At 40.3% G+C, this 12570-nt stretch overlaps 1 protein-coding gene across 2 annotated transcripts in view; it reads right to left on the bottom strand.

Moving 5' to 3' along the window:
* The window catches only part of TEX10 (testis expressed 10), a 48798-nt gene that overhangs the window by 1275 nt on the left and 34953 nt on the right, over positions 1-12570 (bottom strand). For both annotated transcript variants that reach the window (XM_014052418.2, XM_014052417.2), the window contains exons 12-14: positions 9426-9506; positions 7411-7592; positions 4407-4617 (exon numbers count right to left, since the gene is read on the bottom strand). In XM_014052418.2, coding sequence (XP_013907893.2) covers positions 4407-4617; positions 7411-7592; positions 9426-9506 — 474 coding nt within the window. The remainder of the gene's footprint in view (positions 1-4406; positions 4618-7410; positions 7593-9425; positions 9507-12570) is intronic.

Raw genomic sequence — 12570 nt, 5'->3', positions numbered from 1 at the left:
GCTGCTATCAAAGCGCAGCAAAACTGGGCAGAATTGGTTTTATGGCAATCTGACAAAATAAATGACTCACACAACAATAGTAGCATCCTGTAATCACATGATCAAATTTCAGGTACTTGGCAGCCAACATGAATGAACAACAATTGCAGCATTTTGGACCCACACAATCACCATTTGCAACTTTCCATCAGGCTTCAGACAAACACAGTCAGTATGGGAGATTGGATTTGCTTAATGACACCACCAGTGATGGCTAACCTTTTTGTCGTCGCGTGCCAAAAGCATGCATACCCCTGCCCCATTTTGGGCCTGGAAGACCTGCACCAACCCGGAAGTCACAATGGGAGGGGGGGCAGGGGGCAGGCCTCACTATCTGACTAGAATGCTTTCCCAAATTTCTCTGTTTTTGAGTCTTGAAGGCCATCAAAGAATTAATAAATCTGATCTCTGCTTGGAGACTATTCCAGATTGTTGGCCCTGAAAAATAGGGTTTCCTAGTTTCACTCTTTACCCCCTGAAAGCAAAATAGTAGAAGCAGTATCTCTTTGGATAACCCAACAGATCAGATTGATTTGGATAAGAGTACTGTATTTTTCGTATAAGAGGCACTTTCTCTCCCCCCCCTCATAAAAGAGGGTGAAAATTTGCGTGTGTCTTATACACTGAATGTAGTCCCACCCGCCCACCCTTTGGCCTCTGCCTCCTTGTAGCAAACAGGGAAAATGAGGCTTGTGGAGGTAGCAATAGGTTATAGCAATCCCTGCAGCCTGAAACAGCTGATCATCAGTCCTGAAACTGAAATTGAAAATTAAATGGGTTGTTTGCTGCAAGGAGACAAATTTCTGGGAGGCAGAGGCAGATTTTTTTTCCTTGTGCTAATCTGACTAAATTGGTCCTGGCTATTTGCTGCAAGGAGATAAGTCAATAACTATAAATGCCTATAGAATGTTCAAATTATTAGACTTATTTTTTAAAGACTGCTTTATCATTGCTGTAGACAACCTAACAAAATGAAGACACTTTTTAAAATAAATGCTTGATCTGAAGAGGCCCAGTGCTATTGCATCTTCTTTTAAATAGCAGAGAACAATATATACTTCCAGAAAGCCACACCAATTTTAACAGCTTCTGTACAAGTATAGTTTGAAATACCACAAACAGTGTATATTGTCTGTGCTGTTTGTGGCAAGGAGGCAAATTGCTGGGAGGCAGAGGCAGATTTTTTCCCCTTGTTTTCTTCCCCCAAATTTAGGTGCATCTTAAACTTAGGAGCGTCTTATACTTGGAAAAATATGGTAGGTTCTCTTACACATATCCAGTGTCAAGACATAATGGGGAACCAGCATTTTAAAGTATACCCAGAAATCAACTGAAAGCATCCTTCTGAATGCTGCAAAAAGTTTCTGCAGTACTGTAAACCTTGTTAAGGTAGCAGAAAAAGCAGTTTGTCCCCAGGCCACATGATAGTGACCTGAATCAACTGCAATTTTGTGGGCAAGACAAACTGGAGTGGTTTCAGAAATCCCACCATATAGCTGCGCAAAGAAGCAATCCATTCCAGTGGCTAGAAGGCCTCAGAGGTTTTCATATGCTAAGTGAGGAGGAGGGCCTTTGGCCAATGGGATGGGAAACAGGCCTAAGATCTGGGTGAGGAGGACCTGGGGGAAGTGGGAAAAGGCTTGTGTGTACCCAAGGCATAGAAAGTAGAGCAGTGGCATCTCAGAGGATGTGTCAGGAGGGCCAGAGCAGGTGGGCTTGGGCCTGTGCTAGGCTTCCAATGATCTCCCCCACCCTGAGGCATCATGCAGGTTTGTTAGATTCATTAAAGAGAGTTGGAATGGGGAAATTGTTAGGTGAAATTAGGATTAGGATTTAGGATTTATTTCATTTATATGCTGCCCTTTTCCCCGAAGGGGACTCAGGGCAGCTCACAATTCGGTCAGGGAAGGGGGTACAAACGGGATAAAAAGACGAACATAACAATACACAATTTAAAACACACAACAACCATACCATTCGAGGAGGGGGGCAAAAGCTCTTTAGCCCCAGGCCTGTCGGAACAGCCAGGTTTTAAGGGCTTTGCGGAAGGCCTGGAGGCTGGTGAGGGTTCGAATCTCCACGGGGAGCTCGTTCCAGAGGGTCGGAGCAGCCACAGAGAAGGCTCTCCTCCGGGTAGTCGCCAGTCAGCATTGGCCGGCGGATGGAATTCGGAGGAGGTCTAATCTGTGGGATCTGATCGGTCTATTGGAGGCAATTGGCAGCAGGCGGTCTCTCAAGTACCCAGGTCCAATACCATGAAGGGATTTATAAGTGACGACTAGCGCCTTGAAGCGTATCCGAAGACCAATAGGCAGCCAGTGCAGCTCGCGGAGGATAGGTGTTACGTGGGTGAACCGAGGTACACCCACGATCGCTCGCGCGGCTGCATTCTGGACAAGCTGAAGTCTCCGAATGCTCTTCAAGGGCTGCCCCATGTAGAGCACGTTGCAGTAGTCCAGTCTAGAGGTCACAAGGGCATGAGTGACTGTTGTGAGGGCCTCCCGGTTCAGGTAGGGACGCAACTGGTGCACCAGGCGAACCTGGGCAAATGCCCCCCTGGTCACAGCCGACAGGTGGTGTTCGAAAGTCAGCTGTGGGTCCAGGAGGACTCCCAAATTGCGAACCCTGTCTGAGGGGCGTACTGTTTGACCCCCCAGCCTGAGAGATGGAAAACTTGGCCAATTAGTAGGAGGGAAACACACCAGCCACTCGGTCTTATCCGGATTGAGTACAAGCTTGTTAACCCCCATCCAGGCCCTAACAGCCTCGAGGCACTAGCACATCACGTCAACCGCTTCACTGAGTTGGCACAGGGCGGACAGATGCAACTGTGTATCGTCCGCATACTGGTGGTATTTTATCCCGTTCCGTCGAATGATCTCACCCAGCGGCTTCATGTAGATATTAAATAGGAGGGGGGGACAGGACCGAACCCTGCGGCACCCCATAATTCAGGGGCCTAGGGGTCCATCTCTGCCCTCCGACCAACACCAACTGCGACCTGTCCGAGAGGTAAGAGGAGAACCACCGTAGAACAGTGCCTCCCACCCCCACCTCCCGCAGTCGTCGCAGAAGGATACCATGGTCGATGGTATCGAAGGCCGCTGAGAGGTCAAGGAGCACTAGGATGGAGGCATAACCTCCATCCCTTCACCTAACCATTTTGGTAATATGCCATCCTAATGGGCAGGCTCCATTATGGTCATATTTCAAGGATTATCTGTAAGCTTTCTTTTGCAGTTAGTTGGCCAATGTGAGAACTCAAAGCGGCATCAGTTGTGCAGTCCAGCAAGGTACTATTTACATTCTTATGTTCTTAACACAGTTGGCAGCTTTCACACTTGTAAGGAGACAATGACAACCACTAATTTCTAGAGTCTTCTACACAGCAAAGCCAGAATACTACGTGATCCAGGTGGTAGAAGATAACATAGGAATTGCCCTATTCACTTCTTCTGAGTTTATGTCATAAGAAATTCCAGATGACATGGCAAGATCACCAAAAATGATCATAATCCATTAAAATTTTAGAAGCTAAATGTAAAAATATTAATTGTGGCCTGTAGAATTTATTAAGATCTAACAAATGTTAGAAACAAAGACAGGATGGGAAGGGGGGGGGCTTGATAACAGTGGAAGAACTATTTATAGCTTCTTATTTTACAGAAATATAGTTTCCTGTTCAGAGAAGGATTTCATATACCAGTTATCAGCTGCACTGGTTCCAAAATGGAGAATTAAGCAAAGATAATAAAGACGAGTCCTTAGTGATATCTGAACATAGCTGTTTGATGGCAAATGTTTCATTACCCAACTAGTAACATCCTCAGTGCATTGAAGATGTTACCTAGTTGGGTAATGAAATTTCTGAGCAAACAACCAAGCTCAGAGAGCACCAAGGACTCTTCAGTTAAATTCTGAACTATTGAAGTTAACAACAGATCATTGATAGTCAGTACAACTGGATCCTTCTTTTGTTGCCAATCTGTCATCGTTAAGTTTTGAAAACAAATTCTGATGGAATATGAAGAAAATTTTGGCTTCAATCCAAACTAGGAAAGAATAAAGACAGAATATTGCAATGCTATTTCCTGTTTGGAAGCAGAAAATATGGCTAGTCCTTACCTACTGAAATTGGGGGTTAGAATGGAAATTATTTTTGGAGAAAGCCCACTATCATTCTTAATACAGAGAAGAGAAGAATGTCTCTTTATCCTTTAATGACTAATGGGCCAAGTTCTTTCAGCCTTTTTTGTGATCAGTTGCTTGAAAGATCAACCAAGACCATGAGAAAAAACTGTTACTTTCAAATTCCACGAGACAACAATTTGGCTTCAGCAGCCAGTGACTGAGAATGGGCTTCTTACCATGATATCTTTGACAATCTGTTTCACCAGGAACTCACTGGTCTTCATATGAGTCTGAAGCTGCCTGTGTTGCATTAGCAAACAAAGAAGCTGAGCAAGAACAGGCAATTCATCCCGGGAGGCTTGATTCACTTGAAGAGTCTGCAACATCACTCTCAAGATTTGAAGTGAGGTGCTTAGAATTGAGATACAGGAACTCCACAGTACATCCCTGAAACCAAAATTGAGGAAGGGTGGGAAAAGTTGATGTGCACAAGTTTAGCTACATTTATAGTAAGAAAGGAATAACTTCAAACCAGGCAAATAACCACAGGTATTACTTGTACTATAATGATATTTTTAACCCAGAGTCATATGCAAATCAGATAGGCAGCCATATAAATTTAATAAATGCATAAAAATAAATATAAATAATTTGTAGATATAATTTATTTACAGTCTTCAAGGGGCTGACAATTTATTATTAATTTACAATTGTAAAAAAATGCAGTCATTTTGTCTACAGCTATGTTAAAAATGGGAAAGGTGGGCTTCCTGCTCCACAGTTAATTGTGGAATATATTGTATTGATCATTACTAAATTAAAAACACACAAGTTTTGCTTAAAAAATTGTACTAAAGTAAATTTCATAAAATGTAATATTACTTTTAAAATATTGTAGAAAAGGAAATAACAAATCTTAACCAGAAATTCAAAGTCCAGTACAGATAGTCCTCAACTTACAATTGGTAATTTAATGACCCTTCACAGTCAGACAGTCATAAAACAGGTGCTTTATGACCTATAAGTACTTCTGCGGATTGTGCCAACCTCTTTGGTCATAGGACCATATTTTGGGTACTGGAAAATCTGTTCATATTTACAAGCAGTTTCCAAGTGCCCTGCAATCAGATGATTGTTATTTGCAATCTTTGCTGGCTTCCCTAGAAAATTAATGAAGAAGTTAGCAGGGAAGGTTGCAAGTCTTTCTTGGAACATTGGATTTGACGTTCATTCCCCCACATGCCAAGGTGTTCTTTTTTCCCTCTGTGCATGAAGGGGAAATCCTCCTGTGCAATGGAGGAACAGACTTCGTCTCTGCTAGTGAGCCTTTCAGAACACTGGTGTTCGCTAACGTTTTCTCTCTAATATGCCAGCATTCAGATGGAAAAAATGCTAGTAAAGTCCAGCATTCTGAGCCCAAGGGGAAAAGAAAAAGCTAGCAAACACCAGCATTCTAAGCTTTCCAGAATGCCGATGTTCACTAGCACTTTCACCAGATTTGAGGACTGTTCCTCCAGCATGCCAAAGGACTTCAAATCTGATGAAAAAGCTACTGAATGCCATTGTTCTCATTATCATTCTCCCCAGGTCTGGTGGGAAACTTGGTATCCTCTCCCTGGCACTTCACTAATAACCACAACTGGGAGAGCTGGGATTTATTTTTATTTATTTATTTATTTATTGAAAATTTATATGCCGCCCTTTTCCCTGAGGGGACTCAGGGCGGCTTACAACAATGAAGGGAAGGGAGTGCAAGACAAGACTTAAAAGAAAAGAATCGTGGTTTAAAGAAAAATTAGTCATAAAACACAACATTCACTCAACATTCGGGCGGGGTGAGAGTAATCCTATCCCCAGGCCTGACGGGATAGCCAGTTCTTAAGTGCTATGCGGAAGGCCTGGACTGTGGTGAGGGTACGGATCTCCACGGGGAGGTTGTTCCATAATGTCGGAGCGGCAACTGAGAAGGCTCTCCTCCGCGTAGTCGCCAGTCGGCACTGACTGGCGGATGGAATTCGGAGGAGGCCTACTCTGTGCGATCTGATGGGACGCAGGGAGGTGATTGGCAGGAGGCGGTCTCTCAAATAGTCAGATCCACTACCATGGAGCGCTTTATAGGTGGTAAGTAAGACCTTGAAGTGCACCCGACGATCAACAGGTAGCCAGCGCAGCTCACGGAGGATTGGTGTTATATGGGCGAACCGAGGTGCGCCCATGATCACTCGCGCGGCCGCGTTCTGGACTAGCTGAAGTCGCCGGATGCTCTTCAAGGGCAGCCCCATGTAGAGCACATTGCAGTATTCCAGCCTAGAGATCACAAGGGCTCGAGTGACTGTTGTGAGAGCCTCCCGGTTCAGGTAGGGCCGCAACTGGCGCACCAGGCGAACCTGGGCAAATGCCCCCCTGGTCACAGCCGACAAATGGTGGTCAAAACTCAGCTGTGGATCCAGGAGGACTCCCAAGTTGCGGACCCTGTCTGAGGGGAATAAATTTTGCCCCCCCAGCCTGATTGGTGGAACATTAACCAAATTTTTGGGAGGGAAACACAACAGCCACTCGGTCTTTTCCGGGTTGAGTACCAGTTTGTTAGCTCTCATCCAGTCTTTAACAGCCTCAAGGCCCCGGTTCATCACGTCCACCGCTTCATTGAGTTGGCACGGGGCGGACAGATACAACTGAGTATCGTCCGCATACTGGTGGTATTTTATCCCGTGCCTTCGAATGATCTCACCCAGCGGTTTCATGTATATGTTAAATAGCAGGGGGGACAGAACCGAACCCTGCGGCACCCCATAGGTTAGGGGCCTCGGGGACGATCTCTCCCTCCCCACCAACACCGACTGCGACCTGTCCGAGAGGTAGGAGGAGAACCACTGTAAAACAGTGCCGCCCACCCCCACCTCCCGCAGTCGTCGCAGAAGGATACCATGGTCGATGGTATCGAAAGCCGCTGAGAGGTCAAGGAGAACCAGGATGGACGCATAGCCTCCATCTCTGGCTCTCGAGAGATCATCTTGCAAAACAATCACTAAGCAAAACAGTCTAGTGGCATCTTGTTTAACAATCATATCACTCAATGATCAGTTTTCTGGGTCCAATTGTGATAACAGGCAGAGGGCTACCTGTATAACTAAACTAGTCTTCAGCTACAATAAACAAGAACATATACTAACACACATGCACACAATGCTTGAAAAGTATCAATATTTTAAGGAAAAAATCTAAAATTAAAAAGCTTACCTCTTCTGAATGTGTTCTGTATCCTCCCTCTCTATTGTTAAGAGCAGATAGAGAAGACTATAACACATAGAAGCTAGGAATCTGGAAACACTTTCATTAAGGACATATACTTGATCCAGTAGTTTACTAAGAGCACATAAAATAGCACCAGCAGTGCTATCAGGTATTACAGTCAGTCCTACCTAAGAAACAAAAATAATTTTAGATTAAATAATTCTTCACACAACCTTTGAGCACAAGTATTTTATTTGTGTCTTATATTTATGAGAAGAATTCTGCTAAAATAATTTCAAATATCCTTTAAGCTCTTATATTTTATCTCTTGTTTTAGAAATTAAAAACTCATTCAACAATAACCAACATTTTAACAACCCTTCTCTTTAGTCACATGAAATGCTTTTGGCCAAAACATAGCCTAAAACTAATTACTATTCAAATCCCAGTATTGTAGGAATCCACTATCATTGATCTTTCAGTATCCACACTTACAACTAATGCTGTTCTTTAGGTACCTCACCCCCCTCCCCCATTCCTCTTTTTGCTTCATTGGAACTAAAGACCATCTGCTTTTCAGACAACTTGGAAACCAAAACTATTACAAAGTTGTTCATGATTTCTGCTATCCAGTCCCTATCTTCCCAAGAAAGCCATCTCTTCAAACAGTTTCATTTTGATGCTCCCATTTCACTTGTCATATAAGAAAAGATGGGGGAATAGCATGCTTTGATCTCTAGGATGTCTCTACATGCATTCCAAAGAAAGAAAGAATGGACCAAATGATATGGCCTCACAAAGAGATGGGTGGCAGACAAATTTAATAAATAAAAACTTTTTCATCCATTTTAATATCTGATCTTTTGCCAGTTCAGGTTATAGATAGAGCTATGCTGAACAGTCAGCACAATGAGGAGAAGGTTACATTAATGTATTGGTTCAAAATTGAGTCAACAAACAATTCCAATAATATAGATGTCGGTGAAATGATCAGTTGAGCCACTTAGACATCTCACTTTGGTTTGTATTACTCTGCTTCCTGTAGAGTTAGTAGATAATCCTCAATCCAGGCTTAAATGATGGCAATGATTAGTAATCAGTTACAAAACGTACTTAGGACATTTCAGAATTCTGTGAGTACAATTTGATCTTTCTGTTGAATTCACACATTAAAACAGATTAACAAATCATATTATGTTTTACAATCTGGCATTCCAACTTGCTCCGAAATTTCTAAATTTATTTCTAAATAAATAAATAAAATAAAATACAAGATAGGGACTGTTCCTCACAATTTTTGGTAGAATGTTCTACAAAGGGAGACCCACATTGGAGGTCTTATTATTTATTACTTTTGTGGCTTTATGGGAAAGTTTTTATATAGAGCCATGGTGGGACTGCAGGCTACATCTGCTGCCTGTCAGCTGCCTGTAATTTGGCATTTCGGGTGTAACTGACTCATGGTTGACTCCGCCTTCCATCCTTCTAAAGTCAGTAAAATGAGGACCCATTTTGTTGGGGTCAATATGCTGACTCTATGAACTGCTAAGAGGGGGCTGTAAAGCACTGTGAAACGGTATATAAGTCTAAGTGCTATTGCTATATTAGCTGACTGATTGAATGACATCTTAGTTGCTATTAATAAAATATTTGTTTAGAATTTTACATTATTATATTTAAATCTGCTTTACTTTGTTTGATATCGCTATGTTTAGAAACAAAGGCAGGTTTACATTTTACAGATAAGTATGTTAAGAATTTCAGTATAGTGATTACACATTTATATAACAGCCAGCAGTAAATAAATAGTTTCATATATAAAACTTACTATTACAGATAAGCAAGTATACTTTACTAGGTCAAAAGAAAATACAAAAATGTAACATTACAAGTAAATACACATATACATATTCATATACTATTTTTATACTATATTTTAAATAAAGTGAATAAATCAACCATCAGCTAGAGATACTTAATAATAGTAAATAACAATAAATTGATTCTAAATTGGTACCTACCAGATATTTGCATATTCCACTTTGTAAAACATCAATGCACTGGCTTCGTGAAGGAATAGTGGACAGGCATTGGCTCACCACCTATTTTAACACCAAAATTGTTATTTGATTATATAATATACTGAATATCATTTAAAGCTGTAAGTTGCATGACTACTTAAAAACACTTAAGCAAAATATGGTTGTTATTAATTTGAAAAATTGTTGCTTTGCTAGATTCTGCTTTAATTTTTCAGTTTCACATCTGCTCATATTATTTTACAAAACTGACTACCAATTTTCTGTATCTGTGCAGGTATCAATAGAAAACAGGCTTTCCAATAATATGCAACAACCAACTCATGCAATAAAACTTTTTACACTTCCATTCTGATAACAAACTCCAAATGTATTCAAGAAAGGTAAATCTATACAGGTAATTCTTGACTTACAACAGTTCATTTAATGTAAGTCCAGAACTATCAGTACAAAGTACAAAGCACTTTTTGTAATAATAATTCCTGCCTGAATGCCACTGTCCATTATAAAATAAATTGTAACACACATATAAACTTCAAAGGTATTACAAGTTTAAAACAATATAGTGACATGGTTTAGAAAGATGACCAGTAATGTTTGACTGCTGGAATTTATCTCAAAATTCTGTTTGGTTACTGATCTTATTCAATCATATGGCCCTCTGTAATCCCAGAAATCTGTACAAATTTGGCTAAAAGATACCACAAAATATCTCTTTTTCAATGTAGACAATAATCCTATTTAATTTATACAAAAAGATATCACATTTTTACTATATGTCTCATCTTAAATAATTTCTTGATTAAAGAGTCAATTTAATGAAAGATTAAAAGGTTATGAAAGATTTAACATTTTCTGAAACACTAACATCAAACGTGTATAATAGTATCCTGAGAAAGTAATTATTGAGCATGCATAGATCTGAGGATATACATATGTATTTACAGTAGTGATCACAAAACAAGCATCTTAAGGAGCTTAGAGAAAACTCAAATATAGATTTTGATATTGATGATTACACAGAACATAGAAAAAGGAATAATGGGGTTGAAAGGTACCTTGAAGTGTTTTAGTCAAACTCCTACTGGAACAGATAATATATCCTTTGAGAAAACTGGTTGTCCAACCTCTTCTTGAAAACTTCCACTGAAGGAGAACTCACAATTCTATAGGCATTCACCTATTAATTGTTCTCGCTGTCAGGAACTTTATTCTTAATTCTAGATTGAATCTCTCCTTAATAATCATTTTTTCACTCATTACTTCTCTATTCTCTGGTGCTTTGGAGAATAAGTTGACCCACTCTTCTCTATGACAGCCCTTCAAATATTGGAAGACTGCTCTCACATCATGCCTAATCCTTCTATTCATTAGACTAAAAACACCCAGTTTCAACAACTATTCTTTCTACAGCTTAGCCACCATCTCCCTTGTTCTTTTGAGCATTTTTTCTAGAATCTCAGCATCTTTTTTTCTATCATGGTGACCAGAACTGAACCCAATATTCCAAAAGTGGCCTAACCAGCGCAGAATAAAATGGTATTAACACTTCACATAATCTTGATACTATCCAACTGTTAATGCAGCCTAGGACTTTTTTTTGCAGCTACAGCATATTGCTGGCTCATATTTAAGAGCCGAGGTGGCGCAGTGGTTAGGGTGCAGTACTGAAGGCCACTGCAGCTGACTGTTATCTGCAGTTCAGCGGTTCTAATCTCACCGGCTCAAGGTTGACTCAGCCTTCCATCCTTCCGAGGTGGGTGAAATGAGGACCCAGACTGTGGGGGCGATATGCTGACTCTGTAAACCGCTTAGAGAGGGCTGAAAGCCCTATGAGTCTAACTGCTATTGCTATTGCTATTGGTGGTCTACTAGGATATCTATATCCTTATCAGTCACTACTGTTGAGCCAGGAACCATTAATTCTATATCTATGCATTTGGTTTTTCTTCCGAAATGTAAAATCTTGCTTTTTTTACTATGAATTGCATTTTGTTAAATATGCTCAAGTGTATCAAGATCCTTCTGTGTCATGAGTCTACCTTCCAAAATGTTAGCAATCTTCCCCCCCACACACAAAAAAAGCTTGGTGTTATCTGCAAATTTGATAAGCACCCGTTCAATACCCTCACATAGGTAATTTCTGAAAATATTGAAGAACACCAGGCCCAAAACAGAAACTTGATGTACTCTATTGCATGCTTCCCTCTACACAGATGTACCTCCATTCAGGACCATGTGTCAAGTGTGGTTAGTCAGCTAATCCATCTGGTAACAGTATTATCTATCCCATATTTTATATGAAATAGTAGGTTGTTGTTTAATTTGTCAAATGCTTACTGAAGTCTAAGTAAACTATGTCCACAGTATTTCCCTGATTCACTAATATAGACATTGTGTCAAGGAAGATAATAAGTTTTGTCTGGTGTGATCTGTTTTTAAGAAACCATATTGGGAGTCTAGTATAGATTTGTCTGCTTCTAGGTGCTCGTAAATCTGATGCTTATCTTTTCCAGGATTTTCTCAGATATTGATCTTAGGCTGATTGGTTGGTAGTTTCCTGGATCCATTTTTTCTTTTTTGAAAATGGAAAACACATCCACATTTTTTCAGTCCTCTGGTAATTTTACATTCCTCCAGATTTGAAATATATGATTCAGTTGTTTTATGATCACATCTGATGCTTCCTTCATAACCATTGGATATATATATATTCTAGAGTAGATAGGTGTTCGCTTCCATTTTCATGCGTTTTTTGACTTGTATTCCTATTCTGTCTTCAGTGGTACTGCTTTTAATAGATTGGATTATTTTTGCATAATGAATGAATTAAGCAGTTTGGCTTTCTCCCTACTAGCCATTATTACGTTGCTGTCCTCTACCATTAATAGTGGACTAATCATTTCCTTGACTGTTTTCTTATTTTTACATATTGAAAGATATTTGTGTGAGGGGGTGCATTTGTTGCTAGTTTGTTTTACTCTGAGTCTTAACTTTCCTCCTTGCAGATTTGGGCTATTTTCTGGTATTCTGTTTTACTTGTATCCCTCTTTCTGTTTTTTAATGTTTCCCTTTTATTGTATCTCTGTTTATCAGAGAATTATTGAAATCATGATGGTTTCATTTG

Source organism: Thamnophis sirtalis, unplaced genomic scaffold (assembly GCF_051295495.1).
Source record: "Thamnophis sirtalis isolate CommonGarterSnake01/CBP01778 unplaced genomic scaffold, rThaSir2_p1.2 scaffold_4, whole genome shotgun sequence".
Classification (NCBI taxonomy): Eukaryota; Metazoa; Chordata; class Lepidosauria; order Squamata; family Natricidae; genus Thamnophis; species Thamnophis sirtalis.
This window is presented reverse-complemented; position numbering and strand designations above follow the sequence as displayed.